This window comes from Pempheris klunzingeri, chromosome 18, assembly GCF_042242105.1.
Source record: "Pempheris klunzingeri isolate RE-2024b chromosome 18, fPemKlu1.hap1, whole genome shotgun sequence".
Classification (NCBI taxonomy): Eukaryota; Metazoa; Chordata; class Actinopteri; order Acropomatiformes; family Pempheridae; genus Pempheris; species Pempheris klunzingeri.
The window spans coordinates 6,767,075-6,785,542 of NC_092029.1; the positions used below are offsets into that span (position 1 = coordinate 6,767,075).

The window sequence follows — 18,468 nt, forward strand, 5'->3', positions numbered from 1 at the left end:
CTGTCTGCCTCACACAGCTGACCTCCCATTAATCACACAAATCAGCCGCCAGACGAGGTGAAAACACTGGCAGGCCTTGTTTCAGTTCAGTGCATTCAGAGGGCGAGTTTTGTTGCAAAACAACATCAAACCAAAAAAGCAAAACACAGAGCTGTGCTGTCTCCCACTTCCTCAAAAGTGTACTATTTATTTTTCCATGGCCTGTTTTATGTCATTTGCCTTTGCACTTATGGAAGTCATGTCAAGGCTGCTAGATTTTGGATGCAGGTTTGGCTGAACTGTAGCCCACTGTTGTAAAGGTGTGGTGGTTTGCAGTGTGCAAACAGCTGGGGTTACAAGCTGGCATGACATCACAGGGGCTGATTTTAATATGAAAATTCACCTCACACTTTCACTTGATGAATGTTATATGTTTGCTTGATTTTACCTTGGCGATGACACGCTTTTTATCTTTGCCTCTTTTGCGTTTCATTGATCAGGAAGCCAAGCTGCGCGAGCTGCTGGATGTCAGCACCCTGGCGGGGAAGATGGAGAACAGGATGCTGACAGTGGTGAGTGGCACTGACATGGTCAACATCACCTATCTGAACTTCATGGCCTTCCAGGAGGAGACGGCTAAGGTAAATATTCTGCACACGAACAAAAACACTACAATTATAATGATATCAGTCTTGTATAAAGATACAACAAGCAGCCAATAGATGCAATATGTATTGCAAGTGGACAAAAACCTCTTTCCTCCAGCTTTGATAATTTCAGTGTTTCAATTGCTGTGTTCCATTAGTGTCTGCGGAAGTCAGCGGAAAGGTTTTCAACTCAATAAAAGTGATTAACCAGATGTGCCGGTGCATGATAATAAAGACAAAATAGAAACATTTCATCTTTTAATATTGCAAAAATGAAAGCTTGAAATAGCTGCTTCTTCTAATGCCATAGAGGTTAATTAAAAAAGACTCCAGCACAGTAATGTGATCAGTATCTCAGCATCCTAATTTTTTAGGTAGTGACCAATAGGTGGGATTAAAACAGGTTCCCATTTATTCTCTGTTCAGTTTTTGATGAAGGCACTATCTGGTTGTGTGTGTGTGTGTGTGTGTGTGTGTGTGTGTGTGTGTCTGTGTGTGTGTGTCTGTGTGTGTGTGTGTGTGTGTCTGTGTGTGTCTGTGTCTGTGTGTGTCTGTGTGTGTGTGTCTGTGTGTGTGTGTGTGTGTGTCTGTGTGTGTCTGTGTCTGTGTGTGTGTGTGTGTGTGTGTGTGTGTGTGTGTGTGTGTGTGTGTCTGTGTGTGTGTGTGTGTGTGTCTGTGTGTCTGTGTGTGTCTGTGTGTGTCTGTGTGTGTGTCTGTGTGTGTGTGTGTGTGTGTGTGTGTGTGTGTGTGTGTGTGTGTGTGTGTGTGTGTGTGTGTGTGTGTGTGTCTGTGTGTGTCTGTGTGTGTCTGTGTGTGTGTCTGTGTGTGTCTGTGTGTGTGCTCGTGCATTTTATTTATTTCAGGAATGGGCAGAAGAGCTGTTCAACCTGGCATCTAACCTCTTGGTACAGAACATGTCCAGAGAAGCCTGCCTTGAGAAAGCGTAAGTCATGCACACACACCCACACACACTAACACACTGACAAGCAGTCGTGCAAAAAATGCAACTGCACGATCGCCAAGATGAGTATGATAATCAGGTCTGCTAGAAACAGAAACAGAAAAAAAAAAGTCAGTCGTCACAAGCGTGCCATCAGGTATGTGCTGTATTTTACATAAACAAAAACAGCAGGAAAAAGCAAACAAGGCATCTTGTGTAAAGGAGACAGTCACAGGACTGACTGTAATGTTGGACTTTTGCTCCAGCTCTCCTGTGCACATTACAACCACACAATGAATGTTTTCTTATAAATGCATGCAAAAACATATTTGCAGCATGCACGTATCTGGAAATCTTGCAGCACACATACAGACACCTTCATGCACACACCAGGGTAGATCTGGGCTGTAATGTACTTACTGTACACACACACGAACAGGAGGTAGGAAGCTGCTTTGCTCAGCTCCACAAGGCAGCTCCAGAGTTTATAAAGGTCACTTCACCTCACATCGGTGGTGAGAGTAAGGAGAGAGAAAACAGACAGGAAGGTAGAAGGAGGATAAATAAAACAGCTGGAAATATATATTTAGTTCATGAGCCTGACTCTGTGCTTCTCACTTGGCTTGTCTGCTTGCCTGTGAAGGAGTGCATATGTGACAGCATGCACGTGCCTGCATTCATGTGGTGCTGTAGCCTGTATTTTTGTTGCGCTGTTGACGTAATGACAGACCTGTCGGTAGATCCTTAAACGGGTCAAGTTGCTGACGAAAGAATGCGGTGGTGTCAAAATCGTTTACAAGAGTTACCGTTTTGTTACATAAATCATCCCTGCGCATCAAGCTTTTTGTCCAGTAAGACAGTTTTTACCATCAGCCGCCCTCACACCACCTGTGACCACGATTGTATTGATCTGATTGGAGCCCACTCACTGATCTATGGATCACACCTGATTTATGTGTACAGTGAGTGACTGGGTGAAATGAAATACAAATCTGCTGTATTGTATTGAGAGAATATGCTGGGCTCTGCCTTGGTGACAACTCCCAGCTGTCTGATGTTTATCAGTGAACAGAAACCCATTAACTCACACCCCCTGTGGAGGCTAATTGACTTATGAGACAATAAAAGTGGCCATCGACCACATAGTACACAGACAGTTGAATAGAATTGAATGGAGCAGGTTTCGCCGTCACGCTGGTTGCTCACAGCAGCAGTTGTTGTACACTGCTTGTTTACAAATAAGGCGCTCCTTTTTCACGCCGCTACTACATTATGAGGAGACTTCATCCCTGTTGATGGTCTTCTGCATGTGGTTAAATCTCATCACTCACACTTAAGGCTTTTATACATTTCTGGCGCCTGGCGTAGATGGGCAGCGTTCCCACCGACAAGAAAACAGAGCAGAACTCAGCATGTCTTCAAATGGCTGCTTGTTCTTTTTAGATCAGTGCAATAGGGCTGAGGCCACTCCTTGGTTTATGTTGCCACGTGCAACAATGATTAGGGTCAGAATTGTTCGTTTTACAATGGGATGACCTGTGACTGTGCTAGAAAACTGTGAATTTGCCAGTCGATGCTTTTTTTGTTTTATTTTTTGTTTAATGTCATATCGTCCCATGCCAGAACAGTAAGTGGACATGCTGAAATAAGTATTTATAAGTATTTCATGAATGAAATGGAAAGCAGCCTTGAGTTTGCTAGATGCTAGATACAAGGCAGAGAAAGAGCAAGTAGTGAGTTAAGCGGAAAAGGAGACAGATGCAAGTAATCTGTTGTCCCCTTCTTGTCTTAATGAATAATACAGACAGTTGCAAGGCAGATGAAGGCATCGAGAAACACCTTGCTGTTCCCTCCTCCTTTCCTCCCCCCTGAGCCTTTAATCCTTCTTTCCTTTACTCCGTCTTTTTCAAAAATCAACCTTATGTAGCTCTCGTGACATCAAATGTTGTCAACAAGCTCTGTCTATGCCAATACTCGATGCTTTCCACTTCCACTTCCTTTTTAGAGAAAACCCCTCAGACAAAAACCAGTCTGGCCCTGTTAACCATTACAGTCATCAGTGACTTTGCCTGTGGCAGCCGTCCTGCCCTATGAAGTGGACACTGTAATGGATATTAATTATTAGCCAGCAGCCACTTAAAGCCCAGCCTGTAATGATGGCTCCTGTTGCAGTTAAGCTATTTATAGCCTGTGCTGCTGCTGCATGGCTCTGTGCTGCCAATGCAAGACTTCCAGGGATTAACCACAATTCGAACCTGTCATGTAAACACAGCCAAATATTCATGGTGTGCACAGAGCGCTGTGCGCATGCAGTGTACTGCTGGGTGAGTACAAGTGTCTATTTTGCTACAGTGATGCTTGTGCTGTCATATGAATTAGTACATTTGCTCAGAGACAGACATGGCAAGTGGTTATGGACATGTTCATCAGTCAGGCATGTAAACTCAAGCAGACACACACACACACACACAGAAATTAAATTCAAGCAAATACATTACTCAGACACACAAACTGCTGATTGCATGTTTTGTAAGGTGTGTGCTCTGTCCAATGCAGATACACTCGGCTGAAGCTGCAGCTCAACCCTGAGGGGCGAATCCCTGTCAAGAAGTAAGACTCTCTGACTCATCCCTTTCTCCCCTGCCACCTCTCTGCTCTTTTGATCAATGCGGAGCTTCCTCTGCCTTCACTCATTACTATCAGCATGCATAGGCTTCAGTATACACACATTCTCTGTATCCATTCTGTATATGTGTGCATTTATTACAATATGTTACTGTCATCACAATGCTCCCTTTTATTCTTACCACGACTCTTCAGCCCTGCAGTAAAACTTTCTCTATTTTTTCGTCCACTGTCTTTTCCTCTGTCTGTAAAGAGCCTGCCCTTATTGGTTTATGCTCATATGAGTGTGTTGTATGTGTGGAGTACCACGCCCCGGCCAAGGCCCATTTATATCTGTTACTAACTTCAGCTCAAAATGTGCCAGTGTGTGATGTGTGTGAAAGTTTCCTTTTGTATATTTCAGTTTTGAAAATTTCAGCTTCAGTTTCCATTATCTGGGAGCTTGTCATCGGCTCATTGAAAATCCAACTCTCCCCATCGCCATTAGTCAAGATGAGCTTTCAGGCAGGCAGCAGTGAACCTTTGCGATAACCTCCCTCAGAGCCGCAGAGAAAAACAGTGGGTGTCAACACAGAGAGGCAGAGAGACACTCCTTGCCGTTTAGGGAATTAACCTCCTAGCTGGGAGGACATGTCAGCATGACTAATGTCAGCTTGACTCTGCTCTCCCACTGAGCATACTGTATGCACTCATGGATCTGCACAGGCATACCTCTGCATGTAATTAAAACAGGCTATAACTAACGGAAACAGACCTAAACAACCAGCGGTAGCTGTAATGGCACTAGTTCATTGCAGTAAATCTCATTTATTGTCTATATACACTGGAATAAAGCAGAGGACAGTAGCCCAGCCACACACAAGCACTGTCTCTCTGTTCACTCAAAATGACTGATGAGGCAGAACAGCAGATTGTCACTGTCCAGTGAAATGTGTCTTCAAAGCTCCAAAAAAAAAAAATTCAACAACACACTGGAATATCTGACAAACGCAGTGTCACAAAGCTGCAAACAGGCCGTTCATCTTAGCTCATGAAAATGTGATGCCCTGGAGATGTATGGTTTTACAGGAGTGCGATCATATTATGATCAGTTATGTGTTGCGACGTTGGCAACATTTTCCCTGCATGTCTTTTATACATTTACACAAGACAAGCGCCTAGATTTGCAAACGGTTAGATGGAATGTGCGGAGTACCATGTAGTGTCTAAGAAACGTTGATGTGATAACGATAATGATGATGAAAATGGTCATTGTAAAAGAAATGATAATGATGAGAAGAAATGACACCAACACAGCTGTATGTGCTCATCATTGTAAACATGTTTGGGGTTATTTTGTCTTTGTAAAGGATTACAAACATTATCACATTATTTATGCACATATGGTGTAGCCATCTGGAGTTTATACAGTGTGAACAGCATTATTCAGACCAGTGTGTTTTGTATTGTACATACCATTTTCATTTGAAGTCATACACTTTTAGTGAAATTGTATTTGTACACGTTTCTATGATCATTTCTATCAATATATGCTTTTATACCAGTGGAGGTACATAAAATAATAGGAGCACTTTGTGGTATAATGAAATATGAGTAAGATTCAAGATTCAAGATTCAAAGCGTTTATTGTCAAGTGTACAGTGCAGAAACAGGTTTCCCTGTACAATGAAAATCTTACTTTGCCATCCACACTGAATGCCAAAGAGTAAAAAAAGAAGAGGATAGAATAAAATATAAAAACATATAAATATAAACTACTAAGTTGAAGAAAGAAAGGAATCAACATGTTGAATCAACAGTTTCAACAAAAAACTATCTTTATAACCTTCATGAATACAGAATTTATTGCAGGGCTCTCTGCTGTGTGTACACATTGTACATCGCGCCTCTACTTTCTATTCTGCATATATTCCATTTTCATTTTTCATCTTGGCATTTCCTTTGTCTCATTTCTGTCTTTGAATCTGTAATTTTTCCAGCAGTTTGTGGTTGCGTTCAGCCAATACTGTGTGTTGCACTCTAGTTTCTGTTTCTACTGTTTGCTGCTGCCATATCAGGACTTTCTCACAGTATATCCTTAAGAAGTATCAATTAAAAGCTGTGATGAATTCATCAGAGTGAAAACTCCGCTGTATGTGTGGCAGTTTATGTGATTACTCATAAGGGTGTGTTTTTGTATCCCCACAGTATCTTCAGGATGTTCTCAGCAGACAGGAAGCGTGTGGAGACAGCCCTGGAAAACTGTAACCTCCCTTCTGGCAGAGTGAGACACCAAAATATCCAAATACTGAAGCTCCTTCCTTTTTCAGTGTTACTGCCTCTTCGTATTTCCTCCATCCCTGAACCCGCTTTTGTCTGTGTCCCACTTCTCTGCCTCTTTCTCTTATCTTTGTCTTCAAGCTCTTTCATCTCCTCCATCCATCAGTCTGTCCTCTCACCGCTCAGCTCATTCTTTATTCTCCTGAAACAGCAGCTGATTGCTGCTTTGCTCATTTGTTTGGAGTCTTATTTTCTGGATGTCTGCATGACTTCTCACTCAGAACTGATTTAGCCTTGGTTGTAATGAAACAAATAGACCCAGCGGGAGCAATATAGATGACAAAAGCTGTTTTATCTTTACGTCTTTCAGATATCACTAGAGAGAAGCTGTCCCCTCATGCATAGAGGTGTAAACAGTCCCCCAGCACAGCAAACATCTTCTGTATTCTAGCAGTAGCAAGTCATTTGCATGTTTGAAAGTGGGAAAATGTTGTTTTTAACGCAGTCCTGAACACGTGCTGAAACATATGCACGTACAGTAGGGCAGACACATTGTAGCTGTAATGAATGGCTTCTGAATACAGTCAGAATTAACACATACACACACACAGAAATACAAACAGACACACACACAGAACAAGCTATACATAATTAGCAGAGGGAGAGAGAGCAGGAGGTAAAAACGTGTTGCCGTATGATGGTCTGGTGGGATTTGCTGTTGTTCCAACGCGCAAGTAATTACAGTTAAACGATAGTGCTGTTAATCCCTCAAACACACACACTCCCGGGCAAAAGCGCATTCACAGCGTAGCTCCCACCAAGGTCTTTAGAATGACTCATTGAGTTTCGGCGGGCCTTGACCTGCACCCCCCTCCCTCAGTGCATCCTTCCTCATCTCCTTTTCTCTTGCTCCTCTCTGAGTGTTTGGTTCTGCCCTGCTTCTTGCAGGCACAATGCTATTGCCTGCTGCTGAGGTCTTTATCAGACCTGTTTGGCTCTGATAGCTCTATAAGGAGCCCGTGTGGCCGCAGCTTTTTTTGTTTAAGTCTAGCCGCAAATTGCAGGCAGTGATCTTTCGTTAATTATTTTCGATTGAAATTGATATGCGTGTAATCGCTTCCAGAGGGAGTCTTTAGGTCAGAGTCAGCTGTAGAACATCCCATTGCACGAAAGACGTGTCTTGCTCATAGACACATCAGCACAACCCCATTCAGCGGGACAGTGAATCTACTCACTAGGCCACCTGCTGGCCCATAATTAGTATGTACTGTTCGTATGTGTGCACGTATGTAAGTGACCATGTTGCTGTTGTCTGCTGCAGAATGACTCCATCCCCCAGGAAGATTTCACTCCAGAGGTCTACAACATGTTCCTGAGCAACATCTGTACCCGAACTGAGCTGGACCACATCTTCTCTGACGTGTAAGAACCATGTTTCTTATTTGCCTTATAAAAACTCTGTCAGATAGTACTCATCTTCTTAACATCCAAAGAATACAGTATTTCCCAGTTTTGAAGAGATGTTTGTTTTTTTTTAAATCTTGAAACAATGTGAGAGTGATTAATCTCATAGCATTTTTTGACAGCCATCTGTTTTTCTTTTCAGACTAACAGCTTGGTAATGGCTGCCATCCTTGATATTGCAATGTAGCTTTGCAGGTTTAAGACACCTGCTTTGACCCATTAGAGTCATCATGAGCAGTTAATTAGTACAGGGGAGTGTGTTGTAACAGTCCTGGTTGTGACTCCTGGTGCCTGGCTGCGTGGCCCCTTGTGCTTCAGAGCTGCCCCTCAGCCCAGAGGGACTCAGACCATCAGCAGAGGCAGCGTGCCAGCACGACCGGGGCCACTCTAAGTCATAGATTTTAATCACGGTTAAGTGAGATGGCATGAGAGCCAGGAGGAGATGGAGATGATAATTTAGTGGAACAGGCTTAGATATGAAAGGCGTTTTAATCAAATCTCATAATTTACTCAACACAACATTTAATCCTCTGCTCCTTTGCGCTTCTGTTGCTCTCCCTCTCCACATCTCTTTCTCGCTATAATTACAGCTCCTCCCCTCCATCATCCTCTCCTCGTTTCATTTTCTCATTTTTAAATTTTTGAATTCTGCTCTGTAGCCACATCTCACGTTGTAACCCTCCCATGTTTTACTCCCTTTATCCTCTCCTCTATTTTCAGGGGGGCTAAGAGTCGTCCATACCTCACCGTGGAGCAGATGACAGAGTTCATTAACAGTAAACAGCGAGACCCTCGTCTGAACGAGATACTCTACCCGCCTCTCAAACCAGAGCAGGTCCAAGTCCTGGTGGACAAATATGAACCCAATGCTTTATTGGCACAGAAAGGTCAGTGGCTCAACACAGGCACAGTATTATGCTTACATGTACACATAAACACACATAAGACATAAAGTATATAGAGTAAAAAAAAAGTAAATTATATAAGGTGCATGAAGTAATATTTCACAATACAACAGCACAAATGTAACGTTACCTTTAGCTCAGAGTTATTGCTCACTTGGCTTAGAGTGCTGTGCTTTGTGCCGTCAGCTCTCTAAGCGACAGTCTGTCGCGGTCAGCAGTAGCTGTCTCTCGTTCTGCGGCTCAGTGGGTGTGTGCTTCGTGCTGGTAACTCAGGACAGTCTGTCGCTGATCCGTGATTTAAGTTTTGGCTGCACTTTCTCTGCCATTCGAGTGCGACTAGCTCACTAGCTTTATGTACTATTTCTACTATTTAATTTATTGATTGCTGTTGGGCTGTTGCAAGAATTTCAACCAATACAACAAAAACTGCTTCCAAAATGAGTCGCAGACCCTGCCTCTAACACACTTGATGTGTATGTAACCAACAGTAGAATTGTGTTTTTGTAGTAAAGTATTTTGGAAAGCACAAACAAACACTGTTACACTTGTGACCCACACATACCCAACCTTTTCAACCCTAAAACCCTCCATCTGCCCCTAACCCTCTACCACTAAATTTGGCATGGGTGTTGCCATAGTGACACCAGAAAGTGTGGGGATGTCATGGAGTGCTAAACAAAGGAATGTTAGGAGACATACTACACATGCACACACACACACACACACACATACACACACAGACACATTGAAAAACACTGAATGAAAATGTTTCACCCACCCCAGACACGGCCAAGCTTAAGAGCGGACATTCCCTGCCATTTTATTTACAACAATATGAGTACATGAGTGGAATCTTCGAGTGGAGAGTGAGTGTGAAAGAGAGAGAGTGAAAATATAAGGAGAGGTAGGGTTGCTGGTGTTGCCGCTGCAGGAGAGCTTGAACAAATAACAAGTGGTAAGTGGCGTGCAGCAGAGAACTCATGTGGCACTGTTGAATGCAAATGTAAATTCAAATGTATTAACATGTACAACAAGACTGTTCATCTTTCTCCGGTTCTAAGAATTAAATGTCCAGAGGAAAACAAAAACAAAACAAAACATATCTGGTCCATAAAATGTGCACAGACCAATAATTTAAAGTAGAGTTTAAAGCCTTAGCTTAGCACAGAGACTGGCGGCAGGAGCAAACGGCTAACCTGGCTCTGTTATCACATCTAAAGCTCACTTATCAACATGTGATATGTAGTCTGTGTGTCTTTATGTATAAACAACGATTCGCTGTTTCATTAGGAGTCATGGGCTGGACAGTTTTTTTGACCGAGAGCAGCACTAGTAGAAGTTTGGCAGTGTGTAGTGTTTTTGTATTTACTGTCTTTGCATTGTGTTTCTGTGTTCTGCGTATGTGTATGTCATTATCAACGCCATGATACTGCACATGTGTAAAAGTAATAGCCAAGCAGTAGTAGGTGTAGTTTTAGAGCATCAGGACTGATACAGAATAAGTCATGAACAACCAAGATGGATGAGTGTAGGGGATCCAACACTCCTGGACATGTTGTGCTTTCATATTTGAAGTGTCAGTGGACAGAGAGCTGCCAAAACTGGAGAACATCCCACTTCAGATATCAGGCATCAAGGTCGGGGATGTGCCAATGCAAATTTTATCTGTGCTGGATAGCAATGTGTGCCAAAATGGGTGACTTACTTCACACCATGTTCTGTTCAAGCAAATCACTGGGTTGTTTTTTATATTATGTTATAAACTAAAACGCAATAAGTAATGTTGAAAATACTAACTCTGTCTGAATTCAATTTATACCTTTTATACATTGTATTTACCCAGTGTCAGTTTATACCTGCATATCGTCAGAAACTTTCATCACTATGCTGAAGTTGAGTACATAGTTGAAGTTCATGTTAAAGTTTATCTGGAGAGCAAACAGATACTATAAAGACCATAGTTAAATAGAATTTGCACTTTTGAAATAAAAAAAATACTAATCTTTGGAGTTAGAAGAGGCTCTTCATCTAAAAACCAGTTAATTACATCGTTATTATGCCAATCACAGTTGCACATCTTATGACTAATTAGACTGAAAATAAATTGACCTCAACTGACTCAAGCAGAGCACGAGTGATGCTCCCTTTACTCTGCTGAGTAAAGTACCTGCGTACTTTTTTTAATGTGTGACAAAATGATTTATTGAGGCATAAATTAGATCAAATCAATTTTTAAACCACTTTCAAATATCCTGTGTGACTGCCCAGCATTTGACTCTGATCAAAGTGATGCGTTCATACTGTGATGTTGTGGTTTCAGCCTGTCCTAGGCTCTCTGGAACCGTGCCCTTCTCTGTCCCAGTGACAGATTTGCCCATGTGAAGTATTTATCTAGCCGGAGGAAGTGCTGCCATCTGCTCTGCAGAGGGGTCCAGAGCTCCACATGCTACCTTCACACACACACACACACACACACACACTTTTTCTTCTCTCAAGGACATGCACACATGCATATGCACAAGGGTAGCTTTGTGCATACTAAGCGTGTGCTTTTAGATTTCACAAAAAAGCATCATGTTGGGGCATTTGCACAGTAAGTATGCATAAACACATACACCTTAACTGGAGATAGTGGCTAGGGTGCCTAAGGTCGGCCTCAAAATAGCTGTAATTTAGGAAGAGGAAAAGAAAATCAGTCGCTTTCTTTTTCTTTGCTGCTCACTCTTCATCGCACTTTCTCTTTTCCAATTTAGCTTGTGGAAATATTATTCCTATCCTTCATTCTCTTCAGCGCTCTATTATTGTCTTTGACTACTTTGCTCCGTGCTCACTCAAATTCTCCGACATTGTTTGAATGCAGATGAACATGTTACATGAAAGAAGACACTTAAAGTCTCTTAACTCTTCAGAGTCTCGGACCGCCCGTCGGCGTCAAAGACACAAACACAAAGAAAGCAAGCTAAACAGTTTTAATGGGAAACACAAAGGTAAAATTAAAAGTAGTAAAAAACGGCCATTTTACCCCAAGACTCTGGAGGGTTACATCCAGATTCAATGGAGGCATATCATCGCATATTCATCTTTGATGATTGTAGAGAGGAAGCTCTTTGTCAGATTTTGTCAGTTTGTGTCCACTCTTGTCCCACAGGTTATCATCAGATTTAGAATACATTTACACTGCCATTTCCTCTCAGTTCAACAGGGTCCTTAATGTGGCCTAAAGCCGAAAGCTGAATATTCAATACTCTGTCTATTTAATACTGCTCTCCTTTCAGACCTAACTTAACCTTTTAAGCGTCACCTGTAGATCCCCACACAAGTACGCCTCTAATCCCAGCCATGTTAACACCATTTTCCCCGTTTGACCTACAGATGTTTTGGGAACTTGGGGAACTTGGGGTTACACCTCACCCTGGCAAAGGGAGGTCCTGGCAGTCAGCAGGGAGTAAGACACTGAGTGCGACTGAGCTCACATATCACAGACAGCAGCCAGAGTTAATTAGTCCAGAAACTCTGCAGAGGGCGGCACCGCATTAATTAGCATAAAGTGGCCGGAGGGACCTGCTGCACCCGTCAAGCTTGCATCATTTAGCATATTTAGCATAATTTCAAGAGAGTGTGTGTGTGTGTGAGAGAGTGGGTGGATGGAGGTTGCAAGTGTTATGGTTTTGCTTTGAGCGCTTGCTATATGTTGAGCAAAATTTAATCCATGCAGGTGTGATGTGTATGGTAATGTGTGTGGAAATTTTAATCGTGTGCAGCTTATTACTTATTTATTCAGCATTTTTCACTTCATTCTTTTCATGTCATTCAGTGAAGCCATGAGCTCAGTGATGACAGTAAAAAGGCAAAGCTCATCATGAGTGACCTTGAAAAGGAAAGAAGAACATCAAGGGCAGTTCCGCTTTTTTCAGATCCCTGTATGACTTATTATGGACAACAGCAATGCTAGAGAAAGCCAGTGGAGCCTGAAATGTAGAAAATCACTTTTGCAGTGTAAACTACCTGTGAAAAACAGATATTTTTATGCAATTACTCTACTAGACACCTTTCTAATGAAGGGTAATAACTGACAGTACAGTCTCAGTAAAATGGAAGAGACTGAAACACTGAAGCACAAGCTTTAAGGATTAACTACAAGGGCTTTCGGCAAACAGTGAATTAGGGTTTTTGCTAAATTTAACTGCTAATGAAATCTCGCTGTTAAAGGGATAGTTTGGATCCTTTGAAGTGGGCTTGTATGAGGTACTTATCCATAGTCAGTAAATTACCGACAGTAGATAACGGTTGCCATGCCCCCAGTTTGGAGGAGCAGACAGGATTACTGGCATGGATGCTGAGCAGTGTACTGCTGTGGACGGGGGCAGCAGCAAAACATACTGTGGCCACCTAAAAAAATCAGCATCAGTTAAGTGAATGCTATATTTAGAATATTTTCACAGCTTTACCTTCTCGTCAGACAACCTTTTTGTGACAGGGAGCTGAAGGAAGTTAAGTAATGATTATGAACAGATTTGTCTTCCAATTGCTTATTTGAATACACCTCCAATACATCCTCCAAAGTCTGATACACTGTGTCAGACTTTGGAGGATCATTTCATTGTTTGTTTTTGGTCTTTTCATGGGATTTATTGACAATAAGAAATGTAGAGAATAATATCAGATTAGGCACAGGATTTAGCCAAACAGTTTTTAATCATTTCATCATTTTGACTCACGCATCTGTGCACTGTGTTGTGTTTGTGCAGGTCAGATCTCGTTGGAAGGCTTAGCAAAGTATCTGAGTGGGGAGGAGAACAGCATCATCCCCCCTGAGAAGCTGGACCAGAGCGAAGACATGACCCTTCCCCTCTCCCACTACTTCATCAACTCCTCACACAACACATACCTCACAGGTACACATGTAGATCGAGACACCAGTCAAAAGTCTGCTGTACATGCAGACTCTGTGTGTCACTCACAAACTACCACTTAACGCGATTTCACTCCTGACTGACTGCACATGCACATCCTTTATTCTTCTACACATGAACAGATCACTCATTTATTTAGAAATATAATTATGGTTGCACAAGTGAATACACCCGACTTTATACCTCACAGGACAGTCAATCAAAGGCACTGGTGCATGTGAGACCCTATTTTCTTGCGTTACCTCTCAAGAGGTTAACCAATCAAGTCATGCCATGAGACTCGATTCATTGATATTCATGAGTTAAATATTTCTTTAGACTGGTAGTCACAGTAACTGGCTCCCGGCAGTGCACAAGCATGGCAGACACAATACAGAGGCCATTTTCTCTTCAATGGATATTAGAATTCATCTATTCAAATCTATTCTGGGGGGAACTGGAGAGCATTGAATCTTTCAAGTGGATCAAATTTCTCCAGCAATAGAAAAAAATGGAATTTCTGTAATAGGCCAGCTTCAGAGCCTGTGAAATGAAGAAATGAGAAAAACAAACAGGTCCTTAATTCTCCGCTCACGAACACTGTTTTTATTTATGTATTTTCAAAGCGACACATTGCGATATTGTTATGGGCAAGAGAAAGGTGCGGCAATACAGTATGCTTTTCTGTCCTTTATGTCACAGCATCTTGTGCAACTTGTATTTTCTTGTTGATGTTTTCCCATCCTATTGATCCATTTGAAATTAAAGCAATGTTTTATGCAGTGGACAACATGTGAACTCATTTAGTAAAGAAAGTGTTTCCGTAATGGGTTTTGGGTAAGGATGTCTATCAAAAGAAGAGCAAGAACGAGTAACAGGGAGGAAATGAATGATGCCACCTATAGTGAGAACACAAATCTGCCTCTCACTTTGACACAGTTCCCACCGTGCTGCAGGAAAGCACGCTGTTAATGTGAAGAGATAATTGCTTTGCTAATGGTGACAGGGTGATGAGATTTGCCTGCTTCAGATAACGACGGTTGTATTGTTTTTACTGCATGCTAGCAACTAATGCAGTTAATGAGCTTTTGAAATGTGGGAGGATGTGCTTTTGTAGGCAGCCTGGTTCTTTTGGGATCAATGTAACAGTTACCTGAAGTGGTATTTGTGTGTTTACGTGTGTTTTCTTGCGGATCACAGCCGGCCAGCTCGCAGGAAACTCTTCAGTCGAGATGTACAAACAGGTTCTCCTGTCAGGGTGCCGCTGCATTGAACTGGACTGCTGGAAGGGCCGCACCACCGAAGAAGAGCCCGTCATCACTCACGGCTTCACCATGACGACTGAAATCTCCTTCAAGGTAAAGTGATGTCGAGGTGGAAGAGGAGTACAGGATAAAACATCTTTGTCTGAAGTCAGAGGGGGTTCCTGAGTAAACTGACCTCACTGACAGATGATGTAGTCCACATTTTATTGACACATTAAATACTGATATTCAAATTAACAACTGGCATCAAATACTGACTGAAACACCCACAACCTTCTGTGTTGTAGTTACTTTGTGTTTCCAGAGACTTTGGGGGTCAAATGTCAAGGTCAGTGTGACCTCATGTCCATCCCATTCTTCGACATGGACTCATATATGAACTGATTAGAATTTGGTGGTCAAAGGTGAAGGTCACTGAAAACAGATTTCTGGCCATAAATCAAGAATTCATACGCTATTCATGACACAGTTTCACACAAATGTCTAATAGGATGAAATGAAGCGATGACATTTCATATTTTATAAGGTCAACTTCAGTGTGACACCACGATGTTCTGCAGAAACACTTTTCTGGCCGTTATTCAATGCCATAATTCAGGAACAGGAAGAGAGATTGTGACCATATTTCACAGTCAAACACTAAATTGATGCTGATACAAGGGTGCCCTCCTTGAAACTGTGGTGATTAAATAGATCTTCTCTGCTGCCGGGTTGAAGATGTGTGTTAAGCATCAACGTGTTAGAATTTGTAGCTTCTTTGCAGCAACATCCATATTTGAAGCATTGTCTACTGTCACAGCCACAACTTTTGTTCCAACTGTTTTCTGTAAGAATGAGCTTTATTGCCCAAGCATGTGAACACATACAAGGAATCTGACTCTGTTTTTTTGTCTCAATGAACCATCACTCTAATAGACATACAGCAGCAACAATAAAGGTTAATAATGTCAAGTCAAATCGAGCTTATACTACAAATCCAATATTTGCCTCAAGGGTCTTCACAGTCTGTATGGAGAACAACATCCTCTATTCTTAGACCATCAACCTGGATGAGGAACCCGGACAGGGGAACCTGTTCTTCTGTTAGTCCACCACAAGCTCATTGGTTTTGCTGATATTGAACTTAAGGTGATTGTCATTGCACCATGTGAGAAACCTCTCTATCAGGTCTCTGTACTCATGTTTCTCACTTATAGGTTTTCGTTAATTTTTCAGATCTTGTTTTATTGACATTTTTTTGTCGCGGCCAGTGCTAACCACAGTGAAAAACACATCGCATTTTGTGTGAATCCTACACAAAAAAGCCACTCCATGTTTCACTTTTTGAACACTTTTTCCGTAGCATCAGCAGTAACTTAATAAACTTCTGAAGCAATGTAAAGAGAACAGTAAACACTGAGGCTGTTATCAAAAAGATGAAACTGTGCTAGATTACACTGCATGCATCATTTTCCTGTGAACCCCTCGTGCATAACTCGGCAATTTGAAAACCACCAAAGGAAAAAACTATATAGAGACTTAATAACTGGATGTAAATACAGTGAGCGGCTATTGCAGAAGAAATGCTGACGAAAAATGTATCGAAACTGGGGTGTGATTCCATGAATATTTTAAGGATTATAACTTAAATATCATGCACACAGCAGGGGATAAAATACACAGACAGATGCAGAAGATAAAAGTAATTACGGAGGAAAGCAGAATTGGGTAAGAAGTTGGGAAAACAAAAAGTGGGACATGCATGCAGCAGATGGCAAATCACAAGTGTCAGGAACGCACTGAATGGCCCTAAACTGAAGTGCTGAGGGCACTTAACTGAAGTCTCAGAGGATTAGAAGACAAAAAAATGCTTTTATATGAGGAAGAGGGTGTGGAAATCTAAAGGCAGAGCAGCAGGAGGGAGAGGAAAGAGAGGTGGTTGGATTGATTGATAGAGGGAATTTAGATCTAATGAGAGTAACAAAAGAAGTTGAACAAGCTTAATGGAATTAGCCTCAGAGTGAAATGCAAAAAAGAGAAGAGTCGTGCAAAGTAGAGGATGGACGAAGGCCACAGATTGAGAGGGTTGAGTTACAGGCAAGGATTTTTATTGGAGGGGATGGAAATGGAAATGAAGGCATTAACTGAGCTAACTCCGTTGTTCATGATGGTGTAATTGACTTAGACAATCAGTGGCTTAGAAATCTGGTATCAGATGTTGAAGTGTCTTTGCTGGAGTTGAGCAGTGACACCACGTCACAGCTCAGCTCTCATTTAACAAACATAACCGTGCTGAAATTTGTGGGACATGAATGACTGAGCACATAGCAATTAACGATATACGATTGATATTTTCTTTCACCTTATTAACCAGGAAATGTACCATCATGTTGACATCCTACACACAAACACACGCTTATTCTACACTAATACAATCTTTTGATAAACACAGCCACATAATTCTCTCTGCCTCAGTGGCCTCAATACACCATGAAGCCATGCAACAAGACAACATGTTGCATTCAGAGTGGGGCGAAATGTAATTTATTTTTTCTGCTGCTGTAAAAACTATCTTCCCATCTTATCACTCTTGCTCTCTCCTTCAGTTATTGATTTCAACAGGTTATCAGGCATATCATTGTAAATAGATATTATTCTGGCTGGTATACGAGTGTATGCGCTTTATTGCTTATGTGCTTGTGCTTATTTTCTTCTTACTTGCCAGCATATTATTGCATAAACCAAGGCCCACATTTATTGTTTTAATGTGGTTTATATTACTCAAATATTAATAACAACAATCCACCCCAGGTGTGTGTATACAACATAATTTATAGCGATATTATCGTTTATTTTTCTTCTCTGTTTGTTGTGTTTTTAGGAGGTGATTGAGGCTATAGCAGAGTGTGCCTTCAAGACCTCGCCATTCCCGGTCATCCTGTCTTTTGAGAACCACGTGGACTCGTAAGTCAGCAGGTCACTTCAAGTCAGGGGTGAAAAGTCCACAGCATGATGGCTGACCTTATTGATCAGAGCAGTCATCATCATCAACAGGCCCAATCAGCCATTTTGTTTGTATCAGCTGCGTAAACATCTCCACAGCTATAAGGAGAAAGGTCTTATTGTTCAAGAAGTCACAAGAGTAACATGCATATTCAGTGTGTACTGATGTTTAGAAGAGAAACCATGATGGTGTGTGTCTGTGTTTGTTTTTGTGTGCGATGGCGCCCAGACCAAAGCAGCAGGCTAAGATGGCAGAGTACTGCCGGTCAATATTTGGAGACGCATTACTGACAGAACCTCTGGAGAAATATCCTGTGAGTACATCAGAGCACACAACACTCACACACATGGTCTCTTGTGTGCTCTCTCTCTCTCTCTCTCTAACACACATGCACAGATACATACGACATGGCTATCAGCGAGGGATTCAGCAGTTATTATCACACATGAGTGCACTAAAGAAGTGTCCTTGAACACTGATGTCCAGCATGCCACCCATACAGATATACA

General features: G+C 41.8%; 1 protein-coding gene across 1 annotated transcript in view; it reads left to right on the forward strand.

The window, feature by feature from the left end:
* Window positions 1-18,468, forward strand: part of plcb1l (phospholipase C beta 1-like) — a 101,397-nt gene that overhangs the window by 54,441 nt on the left and 28,488 nt on the right. Inside the window, exons 4-13 of the mRNA XM_070848842.1 lie at window positions 480-620; window positions 1,490-1,569; window positions 4,123-4,176; window positions 6,379-6,454; window positions 7,772-7,872; window positions 8,635-8,801; window positions 13,568-13,714; window positions 14,912-15,069; window positions 17,837-17,919; window positions 18,188-18,272. Of these exons, the coding sequence (XP_070704943.1) occupies window positions 480-620; window positions 1,490-1,569; window positions 4,123-4,176; window positions 6,379-6,454; window positions 7,772-7,872; window positions 8,635-8,801; window positions 13,568-13,714; window positions 14,912-15,069; window positions 17,837-17,919; window positions 18,188-18,272 (1,092 nt within the window). The remainder of the gene's footprint in view (window positions 1-479; window positions 621-1,489; window positions 1,570-4,122; window positions 4,177-6,378; window positions 6,455-7,771; window positions 7,873-8,634; window positions 8,802-13,567; window positions 13,715-14,911; window positions 15,070-17,836; window positions 17,920-18,187; window positions 18,273-18,468) is intronic.